The sequence below is a fragment of the Engystomops pustulosus genome, chromosome 1 (genome assembly GCF_040894005.1).
Source record: "Engystomops pustulosus chromosome 1, aEngPut4.maternal, whole genome shotgun sequence".
Classification (NCBI taxonomy): Eukaryota; Metazoa; Chordata; class Amphibia; order Anura; family Leptodactylidae; genus Engystomops; species Engystomops pustulosus.
In genome coordinates, this window is record NC_092411.1 from 97,955,247 (window position 1) to 97,967,726 (window position 12,480).

At 44.5% G+C, this 12,480-nt stretch overlaps 1 protein-coding gene across 1 annotated transcript; it reads left to right on the forward strand.

Moving 5' to 3' along the window:
• Window positions 1-295: 295 nt before the first annotated feature.
• LOC140116567 (olfactory receptor 6B1-like) lies at window positions 296-1,216 on the forward strand. The gene has a single exon (XM_072133080.1). It carries the CDS (start codon window positions 296-298, stop codon window positions 1,214-1,216), a length of 921 nt encoding a protein of 306 aa, XP_071989181.1.
• The last annotated feature ends 11,264 nt before the right edge of the window (window positions 1,217-12,480 follow it).

Below are 12,480 nucleotides of genomic sequence, written 5' to 3' on the forward strand. Positions count from 1 at the left end.
AAAACATATAATGGGATTAAAATATTAAGAAATTTTGGAAATCGGGTGCAGCTATTCCAATTGACAATCTCTGTGCAAATAACCAACATGCACCAACATCCGTCAAAACTCATGTTTTTAGTAAATATCATACCAAAATGTAATTTTATTTAGATTAGCATTTTCCAACTATGTAGGATACAAGCAAATCAGCCTATGGTTATAAGTTGTAATAAGCTAAAGTTTTATCGTTGTCACGTATTGTAGGTAAAAAAAAGAAAATAAAGGTATTTATTGTATCTGCAACTTGAGAAACATGGCAAATCAGACAAATGTGAAAGAATTTATTATGCTGGGATTTTCCAACATTCAGGGATATCAGACTGTCCTGCTTCTGTTTTTCCTTGTGATGTACATCACTACTATGACTGTGAACATTTTCCTTATCACTATTATCAGATTTGTTCATCAGCTCCATAAACCTATGTATTTCTTTCTAGGAAATTTATCATTTCTTGAGTTATGCTATGTCACAGTAACTGTCCCCAAAATTATTGTGGATATTCCAAGAAAGGTAAAAAGCATTTCTTTTTCTGGCTGCATGACTCAGCTATTTTTCTTTACTTTCCTTGGTGCCACTGAAAACATTCTTCTAGCATTAATGTCTTTTGATCGATTTTTGGCAGTGTGTTATCCTCTGCGTTACACAAACCTTATGAGTCATAGGGTTTGTTTTATTCTACTCTCTGCATCCTGGATCCTTGGCTTTCTGACTACTTCATTCCCAATTATTAAAATATCACAGTTACATTTCTGTGATGCCAATGAAATTAACCATTTCTTTTGTGAATCTGCTCCTTTATTAAAACTGTCTTGCTCTGACCCTTACTATAGGGAGTTGACTGTAATAATCTGTGCATCATCAGTTATACTCAGCTCAATTTTATTAACAATGATGTCTTATGGATATATCCTTCGAACAATTCTGAAAATCCCATCTGCTACAGGAAAGCAGAAAGCAGCTTCTACCTGTGCCTCACACCTCATAGTGGTAACAACTTTCTATTCCACAACTTTTGTTATGTACGTAAAACCAACTGCTAGTCATGGATCACTCAACAAAGTGATGGCTTTATTTTATGCCGTTTTTACCCCACTTGTCAACCCGTTTATCTACAGCTTACGCAACAAGGAAGTTAAAAAGTCCCTTGCACTATTGTTGAAAAGAACTTTCTAAAGCATTTAGTGTTTATTTCCTAAATTGTTTTCTATCTAATAAAAGAAAAGCATTTGTATAATATTCAATGCATTGCGGCATGTATTATTAAGATATTTGTATTTATTTATTTTTTTAACAACCAGCAATGGATAGAAAATGACAAAAGTCCATATAATTTTGGAACTGCAATCACTTGCTATAGGTGTTACTTCACTGTATGTTGGTAATTTTTTTTATCACAATTATTATTATTTGAAGATCGAGCTAAACAATGAATACAAATTCTAGATTCTGGTATAGTTTAGGGTTCCCTTTATTTACTAATAACATGCATCTCCGCTTTGAATAACAGGACCTCGTTTTGTGGTAAGCCTCAATGACATGACTTTATTTTTTCTGAATAGCAACTACATTTAACAATTTAAACACGTGATGTATGGCACACTTTATATTCAGTAATTACCATATATGCTCGAGTATAAGCTGACTCGATTATAAGCCAGGGCATCTAAATTTACCACAAAATACTGGGAAAATGTATTGACTTGAATATAAGCCAAGAGTAGGGAATGCATTGCTCACAGCCTCCCCCAGCAGCCTTCCACTGTAATGAAGTATCCTAAAGCCTCCCCAAAATAATGTAATGCTATCATGTTGCACCCACTTGATTCTAGGACCCAGAATGTTAATTGACTACACATAGTTACTTATTGATGTAGCAAACATATCTGATATACCATGCTTCAGCCATGTTTATAAAACAAAACTGAGCAAAGGTTACACATTTAACCCCTAAGCATTCAGGCTATATAAAACATAAAACATCTGAGCAATTTACTTGCATCTATTATGGGCTTCAAATTATTTCCATAATAGTATTTACAGGTTTCTCTTCTGTAAATGCTTTTTCTCAAACTCATAGTTATATAGTAAGCATGCTTGAAAAAAGATACATTTCCATTAAGTTCAACCATTGAAGGAGAGGGAGGAGAGGGCATGAGGAAGGAATGTAAGGGAACACAATTCTATAGTACAATATAACCATACATGTTATTTTCATATAAAAAGGCATTTAGACTATTTTTGAAGCTCTCTGCTGTTCCCACTGTGACCAGCTCCTGAGGCAGGCTATTCCACAGATTCACAGTCCTTATGGTAAAGAAGCCCTGTCTCCTCTGAAGACACAGGGCCCACAGTATTTTGATTCATAACAACTTTCCAACATGTTTTCTGCATAGGCCATTTATATTTGTAATTCATTTATAACTAGAGATGAGCGAACATACTCGTCCGAGCTTGATGCTCGTTCAAGCATTAGCGTACTCGAAACTGCTCGTTGCTCGGACGAATACTTCGCCCGCTCGAGAAAATGGCATCTCCCGCCGTTGTGATTTTTGGCGGCCAGAAACAGAGCCAATCACAAGCCAGGAGACTGTGCACTCCACCCAGCATGACATGGTACCCTTACACGTCGATAGCAGTGGTTGGCTGGCATGATCAGGTGACCCTGGAATAGACTAGTCCCTACCTGCGCTGCTCGGATCATTCTCTGTCTGGATGCCACTAGGGAGAGAGCTGCTGCTGGTCAGGGAAAGCGTAAGGCTGTTCTATTAGAATAGTGTTAGGCAGGAGTGATTCTACAAGAACCCAACAGTCCTTCTTAGGGCTACAATAACGTTTTATTTTCCTTTTTTTTTTGGTTTGCTTGTGGCTGGGCTTCCTGGCATTAGTAGTGCAGCTAGTACCATATTGTGAGGAATTTGCAGGGAGACTTGTGTTTAGCTCTTAGTGACACACATATCCACCTCAAACACCGAAGTGGGACAATTTATTAGGGGTTTGATTTGAATTACGCCGAGTGTGCTGATTTATTTTTTTTTACGTTTATTTCTTTTTAGAACTCACAGTAATCTGCCAAAGCAGTGTGCTTTGAGTGTGGGCTAGAAAATAGCCATAGGAGAACCCCAACGGCTTATTTAGGCCTACAATACCGTTATATTTTCCTTTTTTTTTTAGTTTGCTTGTGGCTGGGCTTGCTGGCATTAGTAGTGCAGCTAGTACCATATTGTGAGTAATTTGCAGGGAGACTTGTGTTTAGCTCTTAGTGACACACATGTCCACCTCAAACACCGAAGTGGGACAATTTATTAGGGGTTTGATATGAATTACGCCGAGTCTGCTGATTTATTTTTTTTTACGTTTATTTCTTTTTAGCACTCACAGTAATCTGCCAAAGCAGTGTGCTTTGAGTGTGGGCTAGAAAATAGCCATAGGAGAACCCCAACGGCTTATTTAGGCCTACAATACCGTTATATGTTCCTTTTTTTTTGGTTTTCTTGTGGCTGGGCTTGCTGGCATTAGTAGTGCAGCTAGTACCATATTGTGAGGAATTTGCAGGGAGACTTGCGAACATTGTGTTTAGCTCTTAGTGACACACATATCCACCTCAAACACCGAAGTGGGACAATTTATTAGGGGTTTGATTTGAATTAGGCAGAGTCTGCTGATTTATTTTTTTTTACGTTTATTTCTTTTTGTAACTTAAAGTTATCTGGCAAAGCAGTGTGCTTTGAGTGTAGGCTAGAAAATAGCCACAGGAGAACCCCAACGGTTTACTTAGTCCTACAATAGCGTTATATTTTCCTTTTTTTTGTTTGCTTGTGGCTGGGCTTGCTGGCATTACTAGTGCAGCTAGTACCATATTGTGAGGAATTTGCTGGGAGACTTGCGACCGTTGTGTTTAGCTCTTAGTGACACACATATCCACCTCAAACACCGAAGTGGGACAATTTATTAGGGGTTTGATTTGAATTAGGCACAGTCTGCTGATTTATTTATTTTTTACGTTTATTTCTCTTATAACTCAAAGTCATCTGGCACAGCACAAAATCCAGTTGTGTGCTGTAAGTGTAGGTTAGAAACTAGCCATAGCAATAGAATAGCATCGTTTTGTTTAAAAAAAAAACAAAAAAAACACACAAAAAAAAATTTGAAGTTTACACTTTAATTTTGAAAATGTTTAACCCGAGGGCTAGGGGTAGAGGACGAGGGCGTGGACGTGGGCGTCCAACTACTGAAGGGGTCAGAGGCCGTGGTCCTGGGTGGGGTGAGACACCACCTGCTGATGAGGGAGCAGGGGAACGCCGCGGAGCTACACTCCCTAGGTTCATCATGTCTCAAGTTACTGGGACTCGTGGTAGAGCACTGTTGAGGCCAGAACAGTGTGAAGAGGTGATGTCGTGGATTGCAGACAATGCTTCTAGCCATTTGTCCACCAGTCAGTCTTCCACGAAGTCCACCCATGTCACCAAAATCAGCACTCCTCCAGCTCCTCCACCTCAGCCTCCTTCCCCCCCAGTCTGCCCCCTCCCAGCAAAATTTGGCATTTGAACCGGCATACTCTGAGGAACTGTTTTCTGGACCCTTCCCACAGTCACAAACCACTTGTCCCTTTTGCTGCTGAGCAATTTTCCGATGCCCAGGTTTTCCACCGGTCGCAGTCTGTGGGTGATGATGACATTATTGACGTAGTGGAAGAAGTGTGTAAAGAGGTGTCGGACGATGAGGAGACACGGTTGTCAGACAGTGGTGAAGTTGTTGTCAGGGCAGGAAGTCCGAGGGGGGAGCAGACTGAGGGATCGGAGGATGATGAGGTGACAGACCCAAGCTGGGTTGATAGGCCGGGTGAACACAGTGCTTCTGAGACGAAGGCGAGTCCTATAGCAGGACAGGTTGGAAGAGGCAGTGGTGGGGCCAGATGGAGAGGCAGGGCCAGAGCTGGTGTATCAGCGCCAAATGTTGCCCGTAGTCAAGCTCCCGTGGCGAGGGCTAGATTTTCAGAAGTCTGGAGGTTCTTTAAAGAAAAACCGGATGACCGATGGACTGTGGTGTGCAACCTTTGCCAAACCAGGATCAGCAGGGGTTCCACCACTACTAGCTTAACTACCACCAGTATGCACAGGCATATGAATGCTTAACACCCCACTCAATGGCACCAAGCCCGTTCACCTCCGGCCGGGCACACCACTGCTCCTTCCCCTGTGTCATCTGCTAGTCAGCCCCCTGCCCAGGACCACGGCCCAAACACCTCCCGTGCGAAAACCCCATCTTCGCCTCCACGATCCTCCACAGCATCCACCAGCGTTCAGCTCTCCATACCCCAGAAGCTGGAGCGCAAAAGGAAGTATAGCGCAACCCACCCACATGCCCAAGCCCTCAACGTCCACATCTCCAAGTTGCTTAGCCTGGAGATGCTGCCCTATAGGCTGGTAGAGACCGAGGCCTTTCGAAACCTCATGGCGGCGGCCGCCCCTCGGTATTCGGTCCCCAGCCGCCACTACTTTTCCCGATGTGCCGTCCCAGCCCTGCACAAGCACGTGTCAGAGAACATCATCCGTGCCCTGACCAACGCCGTTTCTGACAAGGTCCACCTGACCACGGACACGTGGACGAGTGCTGCCGGGCAGGGCCACTATATATCGCTGACGGCACATTGGGTTAACTTGGTGGAGACTGGGACCGAGTCTGACCCTGGGGCTGCTCATATACTGCCGACGCTGAGGATTGCGGGGCCTACCTCGGTCCAGGTCTCAAAGGCCTACTATGCCTCCTCCTCCACCTGCTCCTCCTCCGAATTACCATCCGTGGGCATGGCGCCATCAGTCGGTAGCTCTAGGCACAGCAGCAGTGCCATCGCTAAGCGACAGCAGGCGGTGCTCAAACTGCTGAGCCTTTGCGATAAAAGGCACACCGCCCAAGAGCTATTACAGGGCATCACGGCGCAGACTGATCTGTGGCTGGCACCGCTGAACCTGAAGCCAGGCATGGTTGTGTGTGACAACGGCTGTCACCTGGTGGCGGCTCTGCAACTCGGCAGACTGACACATGTGCCATGCCTGGCCCATGTGTTAAATCTCATAGTTCAGCGTTTCCTCAAGACATACCCCAATCTGTCTGATTTGCTCACGAAGGTGCGCCGCATCTGTGCGCATTTCAGGAAGTCCAGCACAGATGCTGCCACTCTCAGGGCAGCGCAGCGCCGCCTCCAACTGCCCGCTCACCGACTGTTGTGCGACGTGCCCACGAGGTGGAATTCAACATTAACCATGTTATCCAGAGTTTACCAGCAGTGCAGAGCGATTGTAGACTGCCAGATGTCAACTTCCACCAGAACTGGTAGTCAGGTCAGTCAGCTTCCTCAAGTCTACAATGAGGAGTGGACGTGGATGTCTGATATCTGTCAGGTGCTGAGTAACTTTGAGGTGTCAACACAGATGGTAAGTGGCAATGCCGCCATCATCAGCCTCTCCATCCCGCTGCTTGGCCTGTTGAAAAACTCTCTGGTCAGCATGAAGTCGGAAGCTTTGCGCTCGTCACAAGAGACGGGGGAAGAAGATTCCCTTGTTGATAGCCAAAGCACCCTTAGGTCTGTTTCTCAGCGCATATTGGAGGAGGTGGAGGAGGATGAGGAGGAAGAGGAGGAGAATGTTGGCGAGACAGAAGAGGGGACCATTGTTCAGTCCTTCACTGTTCAGCGTGTATGGGCAGAAGAAGAGGAGTTGGAGGAAATGGAGGAGGAGGAAATGGGCAGTCAGGCCAGTGAGGGGAGTGAATTCTTGCGCATTGGGACTCTGGCACATATGGCAGATTTCATGCTAGGCTGCCTATCCCGTGACCCTCGCGTAATTTATTCCAGCACGATTACTGGGTATTCACTCTCCTGGACCCACGGTACAAGCAAAATCTTTCCACTCTCATCCCTGGAGGGGAAAGAAGTGTGAGAATGCATGAATACCAGCAGGCCCTGGTGCACAAGCTGAAACAGTATTTCCCTTCTGACAGCGCTAGCAGCAGAGGGCGTACTTCTGCGGGACAAGTAGCGAGGGAGAGTAGGCGAGCAGGCAGCTTTTCCAGCACTGGCAGGGGTATGCTTTACAAGGCCTTTGCCAGTTTTATGTCACCCCAGCAAGACACTGTCACCTGTCCCCAGTCTCGGCAGAGTAGGCCTGATCTTCACAGAAAGATGGTGAGGGAGTACGTAGCTGACCATACCATCGTCCTAAATGATCACATAGCTCCCTACAACTACTGGGTTTCAAAGCTGGACATGTGGCACGAACTGGCGCTGTACGCCTTGGAGGTTCTTGCCTGCCCTGCCGCTAGCGTGTTGTCCGAGCGGGTTTTCAGTGCAGCTGGTGGCATCATCACCGATAAGCGTACACGCCTGTCGTCTGACAGCGCTGACAGGCTGACGCTTATCAAGATGAATAAAGCCTTGATTTCTCCGGATTTTCATTCTCCACCAGGTGAAAGAAGCTCAACCTGAATAATGTATGCACTCCTCCTCCTCATTGTCCTCCTTCTCCGCTTCTTTGTACACTAACGCATAGGAAACTGACTATTTTTTTCCAGGGCCAACTGGCTCTAGCTATAGTAATCTATGTATTTAATTTTTCTGGAGGGCCACCTACCCAGTCCTCTCTTTTAAGCAATTTTTGGGAGTGCCACATATAGGCACTAAATCTATTTAATTTTTCTGGAGGACCACCTACCTGCTCCTCTGGTTTGAAAACTTTTTTGGACTGCCACATACAGGCACTCAATTTATTAAATTTTTCTGGAGGACCACCTACCTGCTCCTCTGGTTTGAAAACTTTTTTGGACTGCCACATACAGGCACTATCCAAATTAAATTGTCTCCATAGCAGCCTCCACATGTCGTCTTTTTAGCTGGCTCCACATGTTGTCTCCATTGCTACCTCCACACGTCATCGCCATAGCTGCCTCCAAAAGTCGTCCATATAGCTGCCTCCATACATTGTCTCCTTATCAAACGAACTGTGTCAGGCAGAATTTTGGGTTGTTTTCATGGCTCCCACATCAAACTTGTTAACTTTGTCGCCACCCTGCTGTGTAATCCACAAAATATACTGGCAAACTTTTATCATTTACCGATATTATTTCAGCGCTTCTTGCGCATCTGTTTACATTCCCCTCACCTGCCATATCCCAAACTTATAAGAACGCTACTACACTTGATCTTATACAAAAGGTTCTTAGAAGTGCTGTTTGGGTAGTAGCCTAGAGACAGGGGCTTGGATTGGCGAAAGCTCGCCTGGCAGCGGAGCGCCAGCTCCATCCCAAGATCCAACTAACATAGTTTTAACTGCAGCACCTTTAATCTACTACTAGTTCACTGCCTCCATACATCGTCCCCTTATCAAACGAGCTGTGTCGGGCAGAATTTTCAGGTGTTTCACCAGATACATCTGTCGCCGCCATGCTGGAGACCTGAAGTTGCAATCATAGCAGCGCAATATGGATGCCCCATACTGTCGCTCTTAATCATGGAACCATTTCCGTAAAAACAATTAAAAATAGAACTACTGTGCTATTCCATTATTCCTAGGTGAAATATTCAAACGACCCGGCCTGATTTGAAAATTATAATTTTTTCAAAGTAAACGCTTCTGGCCCCCAGGACCATTTTGGGTGGGGAGGAGCCGAGAGACGGGGGCTTGGACAGGCGAAAGCTCGCCTGGCAGTGGACCGCCAGCTCCATCCCAAGATTAGGCAGCCTCAGAGGCATCCATGCATGCTGCCCCTGCTGTTTCCTGTCCATTTTGCCTCCACGATCCTCCACAGCGTCCACCAATGTCTCATTTCAACTCTCTGTTCCCCAGACGCTGGAGCACGAGAGGATATGCAGCACATCATCCCCCTATCAAACGAGCTGTGTCAGGCAGAATTTTCAGGTGTTTCACCAGATACATAGTGGAACTCGGCCCATCTGTCGCCGCCATGCTGGAGACCTGAAGTTGCAATCATAGCAGCGCAATATGAATGCCCCATACTGTCACTCTTAATCATGGAAGTCGTCTCCATGGCTGCCTCCACATGTTGTCCCCTTATCAAAAGAGCTGTGTCAGGCTCATTTTTCGGGTGTTTCACCAGATACGTTATGGAACTTGGTCACTATGTCGCCACCATGCTATGTTATCGACTAAATATACCGTCAACCTTTTGTTCACATAGGAAATCATTTCACCTCCTTTGGTAAAACCTGAGTCCATTTAGGGTATGTCGCCATGAGACTCTCTAGCCTGCCACTGCTGCCGCTGCCTCTGCATGCCGTCCCCTATAGTGTCAGGGTCAATTATTGGATGTTTTAGATGCTATCTAGCCTCATTCGGTCACTCTGTCATGGCCATGCTGTTGCCCAAAATTTTGGCATAATGGTGCGATTAAGCAGCCTCAGAGGCATCCATGCATGCTGCCCCTGCTGTTTCCTGTCCATTTCCGTGGTGTTTCCATCCTTTTCTGAGGTTCCCAGGTGTTTGGCCAAGCTTCCCTGTGCAGAGCCTTGGTCCCCTTGAAAAATGCTCGAGTCTCCCATTGACTTCAATGGGGCTCGTTATTCGAGACGAGCACTCGAGCATCGGGAAAAGTTCGTCTCGAATAACGAGTACCCGAGCATTTTAGTGCTCGCTCATTTCTAATAACCATCAATGTTATTTAGGTTTAAAAAGGCATCTAGACCCTTCTTGAAGCTCTCTACTGTCCCTGCTGTGACCAGCGCCTGAGGCAGGCTATTCCACAGATTGACCGTTCTCATAGTAAAAAAGCCCTGTCGTCCCCAGTGATTAAACCTTGATTTCTCCAAACGGAGACTGTGCCCCCTCGTCATTTGATTTGATTTAATGTGAAACAACTTACCACCATATTTTTTGTATGGACCATTCATATATTTAAATAAATTAATCATGTCCCCTCGTAGTCGTCTCTTTTCCAGACTAAATAATTCTAGTTGTTTTAATCTTTCCTCATAACTAAGACCCTCCATACCCCTTATCATTTTTGTGGCTCTAAGTTGAACCCTCTCCAGCTCCAGGGCATCCTTTTTATGAATCGGTGCCCAGAACTGGACAGCATATTCCAGATGAGGCCGAACCAATGCCTTGTATAGTGGTAATATTACATCCCCATCACGAAAGTCCATACCACTTTTGATACATGACAAGATCCTACTAGCTTTAGAGGCAGCTGCTTGACATTGCATGCTGTTACTCAATTTATGATCTACTAGTACCCCCAGGTCCTTCTCAACAAGGAACTCTCCCAGATTTACTCCCCCAAGTACATATTTTGCCTTTGGATTATTGGCCCCCAGGTGTATAACCTTACATTTATCCACATTAAACCTCATTTGCCAAGTGGATGACCAAACATTCAGTTTGTCCAAGTCACCCTGCAGCCTATGAACATCCTCCATAGACTGCATTACACTACACAGTTTGGTGTCATCTGCAAAAATAGACACAGTGCTATTAATTCCTACCTCTATATCATTAATAAATATATTAAATAGTAGTGGGCCAAGCACAGAACCCTGGGATACACCACTCATAACTGGTGACCATTCCGAGTAGGAATCATTGACCACAACTCTCTGGATACGATCCTTTAGCCAGTTTGCAATCCAATTGCAAATGATTTCTGCCAAACCAATAGCCCTAATTTTACACATCAGGCATCTATGAGGGACAGTGTCAAATGCCTTTGCAAAGTCCAAGAACACAATATCCACAGCTGCTCCTCCATCCAGGCACCTGCTCACCTCTTCATAGAAGCAGATAAGGTTAGTTTGACAACTTCTATTCTTAGTAAACCCATGCTGGCTGTCACTTATTATATTACTTGATGTCACATACTCCAGTATATAGTCTTTTACTAACCCTTCCAGTATTTTCCCCACAATGGAAGTGAAGCTTACAGGCCTGTAATTGCCTGGCAAAGTTCTAGAGCCCTTTTCATATAATGGCACCACATTTGCCTTGCGCCAGTCACTTGGCACCACACCAGACATTACGGAATCCCTGAAGATGTTAGACAGCGGTACAGCAATAACAGAACTGAGTTCTTTAAGAACTCTGGGGTGTAACCCATCTGGTCCAGGAGTTTTGTACACATTGATTTTATTGAGCTTAGATTGGATCATGTCTACATTCAGCCAGTCTAGTATATCACAGGATCCATGACCCGCACGGGCACCACCCACGTCAGAAGTTCTTTCTTCTATCGTATAAACGGAGCTAAAAAACCTATTAAGTATCTCCGCCTTCTCTTGGTCTCCAGTCACCGATGCCCCATTTTCAGAATTAAGGGGTCCAACCTGTTCCGAGCCATTTTTGTTTGCATTGATATACTTAAAAAATTTCTTGGGATTTATTTTACTATCTTTAGCCACCTGTCTTTCATTTTGGCTGATTTGATTTCTTTTTTTACAGATTTTGGTAAGTTTTTTGTAAGTATTGAAAGCCTCAGGTGACCCGTCAGATTTATATTTTTTAAATGCCCTCTTTTTCTCTTTAATTGCCCTTTTAACTGTAGCTGTAAGCCACGCAGGGTGTAATCTAGCCCGTCTATACTTGTTACCTATTGGAATAAATTTAGAAGTATAAAAACCCAGGATAGATTTGAATTTCTCCCATTTAACATTAGTATGACAGAATCTAATCCCAGTCTATATCCAGTAGTGCAGCCCTGAATTTCTGGAAATTAGCCAGCTTAAAATTCAAAGTTTTCGATTTTCCCACCTGTTTCTGTTTTTTAAAGTTTAAGAGGAACATAATTATATTATGATCGCTGTTCCCAAGGGGTTCCCGGACACTGACATTTTGGATAATCTCCTCATTGTTAAAAATCACAAGGTCCAACAATGCGTCACCTCTTGTGGGATCTTCTACAAGCTGCAACATAAAATTATCCTGCAGAAAGTTGATAAAATGTCTCCCCTTCACAGATGAAGACGAGCCCTGACCCCAATTTATATTTGGAAAGTTAATGTCTCCCATTATCACTACGGTCCCCTCCTGTGCAGCCCGCTCCATCTGTTTATATAGGTGACCCTCCATTTCCTCAGAGATGTTAGGGGGTCTATATATTACACCAAAAATAATTTTCTCAAAGCTCTCTTGGCTTTGAATTTCAACCCACAAAGTTTCAGCCTCCTCACACTCTTCTGAGGCCACTGACTCATTCACAATCACTTTTAAGTCTCTTCTGACATACAGACATACACCACCTCCCCTCCTATCTGCCCTGTCTTTCCAAAAGAGTGTAAAACCTTGAATATTAACACCCCAAGCATGCGATGCATCGAGCCATGTCTCTGTTACACCAACAACATCTAAATGTTCCTCTAATAAAATTCTTTCACTTGTCCTATTATCAGCCATCATGGCACTAAAGTCTACATATGCACAGGACTGCAAACATGTGCT

Excerpts from the sequence above, each read along its gene's own strand:
- LOC140116567 (XM_072133080.1), top strand. The coding sequence starts at position 296 with ATGGCAAATCAGACAAATGTGAAAGAATTTATTATGCTGGGATTTTCC.